The 12,184-nt window shown below is 33.6% G+C and overlaps 1 protein-coding gene across 1 annotated transcript in view; it reads left to right on the plus strand.

The window, feature by feature from the left end:
- Positions 1 to 12,184, plus strand: part of LOC117114201 (microtubule-actin cross-linking factor 1-like) — a 50,615-nt gene that overhangs the window by 20,407 nt on the left and 18,024 nt on the right. The window contains exons 38-56 of the mRNA XM_033257794.1: positions 504 to 650; positions 929 to 1,351; positions 1,560 to 1,995; positions 2,318 to 2,535; positions 2,661 to 2,978; positions 4,025 to 4,191; positions 4,835 to 4,994; positions 5,258 to 5,468; positions 5,861 to 6,093; positions 6,329 to 6,562; positions 6,795 to 6,941; positions 7,223 to 7,648; positions 7,965 to 8,285; positions 8,596 to 8,710; positions 8,817 to 9,034; positions 9,164 to 9,481; positions 9,795 to 9,961; positions 10,170 to 10,329; positions 11,891 to 12,101. Coding sequence (XP_033113685.1) covers positions 504 to 650; positions 929 to 1,351; positions 1,560 to 1,995; positions 2,318 to 2,535; positions 2,661 to 2,978; positions 4,025 to 4,191; positions 4,835 to 4,994; positions 5,258 to 5,468; positions 5,861 to 6,093; positions 6,329 to 6,562; positions 6,795 to 6,941; positions 7,223 to 7,648; positions 7,965 to 8,285; positions 8,596 to 8,710; positions 8,817 to 9,034; positions 9,164 to 9,481; positions 9,795 to 9,961; positions 10,170 to 10,329; positions 11,891 to 12,101 — 4,630 coding nt within the window. The remainder of the gene's footprint in view (positions 1 to 503; positions 651 to 928; positions 1,352 to 1,559; positions 1,996 to 2,317; positions 2,536 to 2,660; positions 2,979 to 4,024; positions 4,192 to 4,834; positions 4,995 to 5,257; positions 5,469 to 5,860; positions 6,094 to 6,328; positions 6,563 to 6,794; positions 6,942 to 7,222; positions 7,649 to 7,964; positions 8,286 to 8,595; positions 8,711 to 8,816; positions 9,035 to 9,163; positions 9,482 to 9,794; positions 9,962 to 10,169; positions 10,330 to 11,890; positions 12,102 to 12,184) is intronic.

Here is a 12,184-nt window from a genome sequence, read left to right on the forward strand (position 1 = left end):
AAACAACATTTTTGTTTTTGTTGTGGTATTCAATAAAGAATACAGTAATACCTTTTGTATGTCAGTATTTTAGTTTGTTAAATTAGTGTTAACAATGTTGTTGATTAATTTTTTTTTAAATACATTATTGTCGTGGCACAATTGCATCATCAGATTATTCACAAAAGATAAATAGAAAGTAATGAAAGGTGGCAAAATTGTTTCTTCAATGAGTATGAAAGAGAAATATTATATATTGACAAAAATGGTTTACAATGTTACGAAATATTTATTCTGGCCTTGTTATGTTAAAAAAATGAATTCTCTAGCAAAGAATAAAGCAAATAATTCCTGTATATAGTAAATACAAACACTACTTATGGTTGTACTAAACCTTTAGTTTATTTAGATAGAACTTGGTATGGTCTGGAAAACAGTATGTATCTTTTCGAAGATCAGTGATTATATAATATTTGTAATTGAACAGTAATTTAATAGTAGCCTTCTCTTTGCATTTGTTGCAGTCAAAGCTTGATGAAGAGTTCAACAGTGATGCCAAGGCATTGGACGATATGCTGGAATGGATTCAATTGACAGAGGAAGGTCTTGGATCACAACAGCCAATGCCAGAACAAAGTGAAATATTTATCCAGCAATGCGATGAACATAAGGTGTGAATGTTCATGTGATAAATGGATGAATAATAATAATAATAATGATGATAATAAAAAATAATGGTTTTAATAATCCCAATAGAATAAATAGTTTTAATAATATAGATTTTTTTGTATTTTTTTAAAGATCATGTTGTATATTCTGTGAATACTTTCCTAGAAAAACTATCTTATACTGAATACTTCAAATGTGCAGATATCCCCTGAAAAAATAAAACAATTGTAATAATTAATCTCTATTTTTTTAAAATTCACTTGTTTTTATTGTTGATCAGGCACTTGTGAAAGACATTGAAGAGCATAATGAACCAGTACAGCATGTAATCCAAGAAGCTCAACATCTTCTAAAATCAGAAGATGAATTGGAAGAGACACAGAAACAACAACTTCGATCCAGCATCGACCAGATTCGCTCTCGCTATGATGTCATTGCTAAGCAGGCCAATGAACGACAGACTCGATTGACGTTTGGATTGGATGATCTTCAGAAACTTGAAGAGGATATTAAAGAATTTTCTGAGTGGGTTGGAGATGCAGAAGGGCAATCTGATGCTGCCAAGAAGGGCATAAGCAATGAGCTAGACACTCTGACAACACAATCTGAGCAACATGTTCCATTTGCTGATGATGTTGTCACTCATTCAGCTCATCTAAAATACATGAACAAGGCAACCCAAAGATTCTTGAGCAATGCCAATGTAAGTAGTTATGTCCTAAACCTCCATCATCAATGTTTTTTCTGCCCTCAATTTTTTTTTATGTATAAAAATGCATATCATAGTAGGAAATTTGTTTGTTTTGTAAATTTATTTGTTTGTTTTGTGCTTGGCAGAAATTTGAATAAATAAATAAATAAATAAAAAAGTTATCTTTGAGAAAGAAATTTACATTATCTTTATCTTACAGGCTTACAAGGAGTACTTGGGTGAATTCAGATCTGAGGTTTTGCCAAAGCAAACCCAGAGAGCTTTTGTTGAGACACCTGAGAGCAACCACCTACGGCAAACAATAAGTTCCTTGAATGACCGACATGAGTCATTAAAGGTTGAAACCCTCAATCATGGCAGACATCTCGCCAGTTTGATTCAGCATCACCAGCGCTATGTTGACAGAGTAGAAGAGTCTGAAAAATGGCTGACAGAAGCTGAGAGTCAGTTAGAGGAGTTGCAAAAAGAATCTATTTCCGCACAGACAGAGGCAATCCAGCAACAGTTGGAGAGTGTTAATAATTTCAGGAGGGATGTTGCAACCCATAGAACTGATATAGAGCTAACTAAATCTGCTGGGCAGAACCTCATTGAGGCTCAAGAAGAGGCCCGACCACAAGTAGAGAGCACAACTGGTGAGCTTAAATTTTATAATATTTAAAAAAAAATGATAACATTAGTTTGGTTCTAAGTTTTAAATACTTGCATTGAGAAGGAGAATTGCATCATGTAGTGTCAAATCTTGTTGTATACTACTATTATAGAATTCGACTGGAGCTTTTGCATATTGGTTAAAATGTTTTAATTCTTGGTTAAATCGCACTAAATGAGATTTTTCCCGATACGTAACCAGAAGAACCCCTTTTGGTTTAAAGAAATCTGTTTTTTGTATAGCAGTCCACAAAAAGTTTGCAGTCTATAATATTTATTTAACTGTTTCTTTTCTTTCCATGATAGATGAGATTGTAAAGCGGTACAGAGCTCTTGAGGTATCCAGTGGCACTCGTTACGAGAGTCTGCAGACTGCGCTTTCAGAGTCTCAGGGATTGATGGCCAACCTGGACATGCTTTTGAAGTGGCTGGATGAGGCTGAAGAGCACCAGCATAAGCTGGAAAAGGGAACTGTTGTCGTCCTGAAGACAGAAGCTGTGATGGATCAAATTGATTTAAATAATGTAAGACTTTACGGAAGAACATCTTTCTTTGTTTTCAGTACATCTGATGAGATGCTATAAATATTGTATGTGTATGCATTTTCAGGATTATTTGTGTGAAAATTCACTTCCTTTTTTCTTAACAGATCCTAAAGGATGATATTACTGGCCACAAAGCTGCTATTGAATCTGTTAATGCAGAAGCACAGAAAATCATGCAAAGCTCACCAAACCAGGAGTCCAGTATCATTCAAGAGAAGCTGAATAAAGTGAACAATCGTTACACAAGTCTTGAGGACTTATCCAGAAATCATGGTGATGAGCTTGAACATCTTAAGACAGAACTTGATGATTTGGAGAGAATGGTTGACCAATTGGAAGACAAAATCATGCCTAATCTGGAGACTCTTGAGAGTCAAACATTCATGGTGCAAGAGTCCAATGAAATTGCCAACAGGTTGAAGGTGGGAATTTACATTATAAATTGATATGTGCAATGAATATCAATCATGAAAATGTATTGTTGTTTACAGTAAAGTAAGTCATTGATTTTATATAAGTGACTAGAATATTTGGTTCTGGGCTCTTGGTGCAGCTCCCCTAATGATGTCCAGTGGCATATTCAGAATTTAAGGAAGGGGGTGCTGATTAAGTGAGAGTGCACAGCACATCAGCCACTATATTTGGCGGTGACGTGAGAACATTATCAGTATTTTTTACCTCTGAATGCCCCGAAATGGAACTTAATTACCATTTCATTCTTTTTACTTTCTTTTGACAATTGAGTAAAAAAAACCCGAATTAATTAAATAGGTGCCCGAAAAATACTTACAATTCCAAAAACTACCATATTCACCTGGGCCCCACCGTGGCTGGGGCTGAGGTGAGAAAATTACAAGGATTTTAAGCTTATAGATGCCCAAAATAGCACTTGAATAGTAAAAAATCTATGATATCCATCTGAGCCCCACCATAATATTAGGGGGTAGATGAGTACTTTTTAAGAATTTGAGACTTTTAATCTATAGATGCCTGAAAACGGCACTCATTCTTTATTTATTTTTTGTATTATTATATATACTATTATTATATATATTTTATATTATTTTTTATATACATCACTACTATAAAAAATATGGGTGTAAAGGAAACAAGTTATTGTGGTTTCAAAATTACATGACTGGGAGGAAGCAATATAGTTAAATGTTACAATAAAACATTGCTTTATTAGATTTTTATAAATGAGCGAGGCCTTTATAGGTCGGGGGCCCCTGAAGCTCGGGGTCCCAGGTTCATGAACCTCTGGTAGTTGCACCACTGATGGTGTCAATTGGGCAGTACACTAAGAGACATTCCCTTGCTTATTCTGAAAAACGTGTGTACATTCATTAACATGCACAGTTACTTTGAATAGAAGACCAATGGCTAAAATGTCTCTTTTGAAAGACAGTTTGCTATAATGTGCTAGGCTTCTCTTTGTTATACTTTGTGTTTAAATTGCTTCCTAAAGGACCTAACATCACAGGAGAGTGCTGGTGAGGCAGATTTGAAGGCTATTCAACATCTTGGTAATGAACTCATCAAGAATCCTAAATCTAATGATGCCTCATATGTTACAAGTGTTCTGAATAATGTGGAAGAAAACTGGAGGTCTTATGAAAGCATGCTCAACCTCAGGTGGGTGTAATATTTCACTATGATGATACTATAGATTTTGGTATAGCTTTAAATTATTAATAGACTATTAAAACCAAACAACAGTAAAGGGCTTGAGTTATCCACTTATCCTTTTTATAGTCTAAAAGATTTGATGGATATGTTTCTACAGTGGCTGGGCAGAGGCTGGAGGAAACCAGCATTGCTGTACTCCTTCATCTGATATTGAGACCAAAAAACTAAAGTTGAATACATAATGATAGCTGATAATCTCTATTATAATTTTAAAGCACTCTTAAATTATACCAATAGTAAAGTTTCATGAAATCTGCTAAATTAATAAAATAAAAAATAAATAAAAACAAAAATCAATAAATAAATTTTAAAAAAATAAGTTTCATTAAATCTGCTGAATCTTAAATCTAGATATTTTTCCTGAAAATAATGGTGATTGTTTTATTTAATTTTATTTTTATTTATAAAAAAATTAATAAAATAAAAAATAAATAAAAACAAAAATCAATAAATAAATTTAAAAAAAATAAGTTTCATTAAATCTGCTGAATCTTAATCTAGATATTTTTCCTGAAAATAATGGTGATTGTCAATTAATCATCATAATTATCTCAATGAATCACTCGCTATTTTTAAAATCATGATGCAGGAAGAAGCAATTATCTCTTCTTAACCAAGCTGAAGAACGCTACCATACAGGTAACCAAGACACAGCCATCTGGCTGACAACTATGGAACGCAAGTTGAGTCAATTGCAACCAGTGTCTTTGGATTTGAGAACATTAGACAGACAAGAGAAAGAACTTGAGGTTAAGAGACAATATTATGTTTTTCTACCCATAGAATCAATATTCATTTGAAAAATACCAACATGATGAATAAATAGGTATAAGTACTAATAATAAGTGTACAACTAATACTAGAACAATGTTGTTTGCCACTGTCACAAGTTCTTAAGAAGTGTAAATTACATGTAAATAAAGCAAAATGAAAAAGAAGACAAATATTCGCAAGTAAGCGAAGCCTAAAAAATGTCAACAAAAACTAGTAACTATATCATCTCTGTTTCTAGCCATTCAAAGCGCAAGTAGATGACTACGAACCAGACATTGCTGATCTGGAGACAGCAGGCCATTCTCTTGACCACCTGCGGACAGAGTTCAAAACACCTGTACCTACCAAACCCCACCATCGGTCAACTTACACAGCAGGAGGTTACATGCCAAGTGACAGAAGAGCATCTGTATACAGTGAATCAATCCTTAATCTAAGAGATGGCATTGGTATGTACAACCAAAAGCACTTGTATAATTTATTGTCTATTTTGTGAATACTTTCTTTTAAGAAAGAGAAAATAATCCATCCTCGCCCAGTCTATGTAATCAATATGTATTGTGTAATCGACCATTTATTTTTCAAAAGTAAGTTTCACTAAATAATAAGACTATTTTTCCAGGTAATCAGGAAATCATGAAAACCATGTACTTTTCCCTCTTTCAATTGTAATTTTAACTTGCATTTTAAATTTGTGAAAAATACAATGATATATGAATTTAATAATAATAATATTATTGTTGTTTTTGTTATTGTTATTCATATTTTGGCTGTTGCAGGGCAGAACTTTTCATTTTATGATTATAATGTTAACAATAAATATAATTATTTTTACAAACAGAAGATTCACCAGTGCAGCATCAGCTGCGTGACACAAGACGTCGTTATAACACCCTCAAGTTTAAGATAAGTGAACGAGAGACAGACATCGACCTGACACGTCAATTCTTAGAGAAATTTACGTTGCTGAACCACAGGCTGGACTGGTGCACTGCCGTAGAGCGTAACCTTCGAAAGAAAAAGCCTACTAGCAAAGACTTAGAGACATTAAAATCAGAATTTGATCTGTTCAAGGTAAAAAAACATCAAATATTGAAAGAATATGCTGTGAAAATAATATTATAAAGTATTTTTATGTCATAACTGTCCCTAGATCTATCTTTTTAATGAATAATCATCATCATCATTGTCATTGTCATTATTGTTATCATTACCCTGACCACTTGATATTCTATTGGTGTTTTGTATGTGTGCAAGTGAATAAAAATGAATAATTGAATGATTGATGTGGGTTTCTTGGCTTCGTTAGGATGTTCACACTGACATTAACTCCAATAAGTCGGTAGTTCTGGAGACCATTGTAGCTGGTGACCAGTTCCTTCATGACAACCGCAACAAACTGACAGAGGAAGAGACAGAGGAGTTGGAAGAGAAGATCAGTGAGCTGCGGATGTCCTTTGATGACATCTCCAGGAATGCAGATGAGATCTACAAAGACACAGAAACAGAGATCTTGAGATTAGAGAGAATCCACACAGAAGTGGTATGCTATCAATTTTATTATTTCCGTCTTTGTAAATTATGTCAGGTGCATTGCAAAATCTTGAAGGATAATGTTGAGAAGTTGAGATCGTTTCATTTGTATATTTTATTTACATATTTATTCATTAATGCACATAATAAACCATTTCTTTCCAATTAGTAAATGGTATCTGTGTTTGAGTGTCATTTATACCATAGAGATTGATAGTATTCTTTGTCTTTCACTCTTACAGATATCATTACGTGTCAAATATGAGGAAGCCACAACAACAACTGTGAAACTACTGGATAAGGTCACTGAGCTTGAATTCCAGCTGGGTCAAGAACAGCCACAAGAGGAAGTCCTGCCAGCATTGAAACAGCAGGCAGATCATCACAAGGTATGAATAAACCATTGGAAGTTAATTTAATGGTTTTCCTTTGATCTGATATCATTCCATCAGTACGTAAATCATAGAGAAGTATTTGGTCCTATCAACTGTGCTCTGCGGCACAGACTACAAAGTATCTCTATAGTATGTCAAAGCTTAGTAATGCACATTCAAGAGTGTTAATATATAGATTATTATACCATTTTATTGCGATTAGATGGTTTTTATAACTTTTGACCCCATATCACTAAAAATTGAAGAAGAAACGTTTAATTTTTATACCATTTTAGATCATTCATGAAGATATTGAGGCTTGCCAACAACCAATTCTTCAGACAATCCACAATGTCAGTCAACTGGTAAGGCAATATGGAACGCAGATGAAAGACCAGGATGCATACCGCTTGAAATGCATTGCAGATGACCTTAAATCTCGATACAATACTGTTGTAGTTCAATCCCACACCCGACTCAACAGGCTCAACCAAGCAGTCAGTGATCTGGAACATGGAGAGCAAGACATTGCAGCTTTCACCCACTGGCTAAGTTCAGCAGAAGTCAAGATGGATCAAGTTCAGTGTGATGTTGCCAACAACTTCCAGGATCTTGAGAAGAACCTAGAAAACCAGAAGGTCTTTGCTGAAGAGATCGTCACTTATGCTGCACATCTAAAGTACAGAACTTTATCAGGATATAAATTTGTTGAAAACGCAAAGGTAACAATTTGGTTTTCTCTTTCAATAATTAAAGATACAAATGAGAACAGTATATATTAGTCACAACCATTGTTTATGTATTCAGATTGCAGTGTCCTGAACAGTAACAAATTAAAGTGACAAATATAAGTATGAACACATCACTTTAGTAAATAAACAAATTAATTTCCCAGATTTTAACAAAAAAATGAAATTATCCATAATGCTGTACAGAACTTTTTTTTACATTCTCATTTTCATTTCATTGAGCCAATGTTTATTTAATAAAAATTTAAAAAAATTAATAAATAGTTCATATGACATATGTTTGTAATAGGTTTACCGTGAAGAACTAAGTGACTTTAGGACATCAGTTTTGCCAAAAGAATTCAATAAAAATTTCCAAGAGAACCCAGAACCAGAAGTCATCATGACAACAGTAGGTGATCTCAATGATCGTTACAGCCAGCTCAAACTGACCAGCAATGACTACATGAAGTACTTGTCAGAGCTTGTGGAGAAGCATCGACATTTTAACACACTGGTTGAATCAACTTACCGATGGTTAGGAGATATCAGTACTGATCTGGATAGATTGTTGAAGGAACCAATTGGCTCTGATCCTAACATGATTCAGCGACAAATTAATCGATTGAAGGTACAGTATATTTGCAGTAATTCTAATGAATTATTTTTATTTATTAAAAATATATAGTTTATTTTGTGCATATTCTGAATAAATTGACGTATGACCTTTACTTAAGAGAAATTGCTCTTAAAAGTTGGTTTATGTCAGCCCTCTTGCAGCATATATATAAAAAAAATGGGTTTTGAATTATTTATTGATTATGCAAACTTATATGAAAGAAAATTAAAGATATATTTCTATGATTTTGTCATACAGTTTACCTGTAATTACAATTTTTTCCTAGAACATTTAATGTATTTTCTTTTCTTTCATTCTGAAGGTGTTGCTAGATGCTGTTATACTTCATGGAAAAGACATCAATGCTGTTAAAGAGGCTGGCCAGGTACTCATTGAGGCACAGCATAGTACTACTGCTTATGTTGATCAGACCACATGTAAGATGCGATTCCTCTTTTTACTTAAAAGTCATTTTTTTTCCTAGATTTTTAAAATTCCTAAGTCCTTAATCTTAAACATGACTTTTTAAAACATTTTCTTCAGATGATATTGTCAAGAAATACAATGAGTTGGAAGGACAGATTGATAACCGACAGAAAGCCTTGAAGTCTTCTCTATCAGACATGCAGTCACTACAGGAGAGGCTGGATGGACTGTTCCAGTGGCTTGATGATAAAGAGAGGACTGTCTTCAGACTACAGCAAGGAACAGTTATTGTGATTAAGAAGATGCCTCTTGTAGAGAGATTGCAGGAATATCGAGTAAGTGTATGCTTGTTGTTTTGCTTAAATAGGGGCGGCAGTAAGAACCTTTGATTGTTTAGCTGAATGTCACCATGTTGTGTCCATGTACAGTAGTTGATATATTCACTCTTTTTCTAAACTTTCAAGCTTCTTGAGAAAGACATTAACAGCCATCAACCAGTCATCGACTCGGTGATGCAAGCGATATCAAAGCTAATGACAAATTGCAGTCCAGAGGAGAGGCAGCTCTTCCAGTCGAAAATTGAGAATTTCAACACTCGATTTGCTGCCACAAAGACAAACCTAAAACAACACGGAGAGACTCTTCAGAACCTGTCTGGGAAACTTGTTGATCTTGAAAGAGATGTGGACAAGTTGGAGGAGTGGCTGATGCCTGTATTGGATGAACTGGAGGGCCCTGACATAATGAAGAAAGATATTTCTGAACTAGAACAAGAACTACAGGTAATATTGATATTAATGCATTGCATCCAGTGGTGGGTCTAGAGTACATTGGGTGCTAAGTTGTTGGATGGAGAGTCTTCCAACATAGCATTAAGGTGTCTATAATCTCTCTGACGCCTAAGAAAACAGTAATTTTAGAACATACTATTATATAATATATTGAAAACATTTTCCCCCTTTTGAAGTCTGAGGAGCCACATAACACTCCCGCTGGCACCACCACTGATTGTAATCTGGTTGGTTTTTTAAGATTCTAATAACACTATACCAAAGCCAAAATTACAAATAGTATATGTACCTTATTAATTTTCAGGCCATCTCCAATGATGTCTCAAACCATCTGCAGGAGCACCAGGATATCCATGCTCTTGGACATGAGCTAATGGAGCACCCAAGAGCCAGTGATTCCTCTTTTGTTACAGCTGTTTTGTCCAACCTCAACCAGAATTGGACATGCCTGCAAGATATCTTGACCAAAAGGTCAGTAACATTTAACATTAATGAACCAATCAATATCAAACAATAAATCAATCTGTCAACCAGTCAATTTGCCTTTTTAAGTAACATTAGCATCTTGGTATGAGCATAAGGACCGTCAAAATTAAATCGTGGAAAAAAATGCAATTAAATTGAATTTTGTATTAATCAGATATGTATAAGTTTTTTTATGGTTTTCGTTACATATCAGATTTGGACAGATGGATGACAGGAAACTAGCGAAGAAACGATACAGCAGTCTTGTAGAAAAAGTCAATTTCTGGTTGAAGAATACAGAGCAGAGTCTAGAGGGTATTAATCCAAGTACAAGAGATGTTCACAGTGTAGAAATTCAAATCCAGAAACTCACGGTAAAAGAAAATAAAAATGTTTAGTACATCGTCTTTGGTCTGAATTTAACTTGCTTATTTCAGTAAATCAGTTTTTGTGTAGCATACCATTTAAAATTTCTACAAACCACTTTATTAATATACGATAAACCTATATAGTCACACTCAACAGTCAACTTTGTATAAGTTGAAATACTTTAGTGTTGGTTGTTTTATCATGCCATTTATCTTTCCTATATTTCCAATAATACTTGCACTAACTCAAGTTAATTCAGTCGATCATAATTTACATGCCATACTGAGAGGGCATATCACTGTATGTACAGTGATATGTTACATTTTGAAAAGAATGTATGTTTCATATTATGTTATGAAATTGTAGAGCCCCAGTTATCAGTAGGTGCTACAAACTAATATTTAATAATCATATATATAATTTGAAATATGCAAGATTAATATCTCTGCAATAAATGTTTACAGTAAACCACATAGTTATTAATGTGATGAACTGCAAGCATCGTTGTTACATTGCAAAGCAACCCTTCAATCAATAATTAAAAGTTTTAATAGCAATGAAAGGCATCATTTTCACAGCAATCTATCTAAAATTATTTTTCATTAGCACAGAAATGTACAGCTGTAGATATAACTAATCGTGCACCACTGTCAAATCTATATTTCATATATTTCTTTAAAGATATACTCTCTGTATTTAGCTAATTAATAAAATGATGAACTTTCATTAGTAAGTTATTCACTGTTAATTGAATGTTTTATGCTTAATAGAATTTTAAAGGGTTTTCTAAATTTATGAAAGACAGTATATCTTTAAAATACCTTTTAATATTTTTCATTTCTTCGTCTGCATTATTGTATGATTATTAAAATATGTCATATTGTGGAGATTATAATTGTTTTTATCAAGCACTTGGAAAATAGCCTTTCATTTTTATTATGGGGTATTTTTCAAAATATAGAATTTTTACATTTTGAATTAATTTGCAGACGTTGAAAACATATCCTAATTCACAATATTAATATTACATTTTATCATGAATCGCTTTCTAACTTCATTCTTTTCTTAATTTTTCTATCACTCTCTTCTCTTGGATACACCAATATTCATCAATGGTGAGTGCTAACTCAGTGTGAATGTCATGTGATTTATCTCAACTCTCTCATGGTTCAGGTGTATATTAATTGTTAGAACATCATGTGGATGTATGTTAGCTTTCCTATTGGTCAAATAGATTATTTGTATTAAATTGCTGAAGGTTTGAATAATGTAATTACTGTTATTTGTTGTTATTTTTTATTTAATCCCTTTCAGTACTACAAAAATAGGTCTACATTATCAATATCATGAAAAACTAGAGCTCCGGAGATAAAAGCTGTTGAAATTGCTATCACCAAGTGCATGTTACACAAACCTTAATTTGATCCATTTATCCACCTTATTCCAAAAGAAACATTATTTTAGAGTGTATTTGTTTTAATGACATAGTCTACTTCATCACTACTGGATAAAAACGGGGACAGTTGGTTCTATTATTTTCAAGGGGTATTTTCTTTTTATAAACAGCCACTAAAGAAAGAGATTCAAGACTACAAACCTAAAATTAATGAAGTAAACAAACTTGGCACAACTGTAGACAGTCTTCAACGTGAACAGCAGGCGCGCATATCATCCCGTCGACGTTACTGGTCAACACAGATCGGTGCAACACTGCAGACTGAGTGGACACCACCACAAGAACGTGATATCAGCCGCACTGAGAGATCCATATTGGAAGGTATATAGATTTGTACATTCCTTTTATTTATTACATGAATTGGTTTTTGTCTTTGCTTGTTTTAACAAATGTATTTTAATTAC

This window comes from Anneissia japonica, unplaced genomic scaffold (assembly GCF_011630105.1).
Source record: "Anneissia japonica isolate Jap-2015-1 unplaced genomic scaffold, ASM1163010v1 scaffold288108_len519018_cov203, whole genome shotgun sequence".
NCBI lineage: Eukaryota > Metazoa > Echinodermata > Crinoidea > Comatulida > Comatulidae > Anneissia > Anneissia japonica.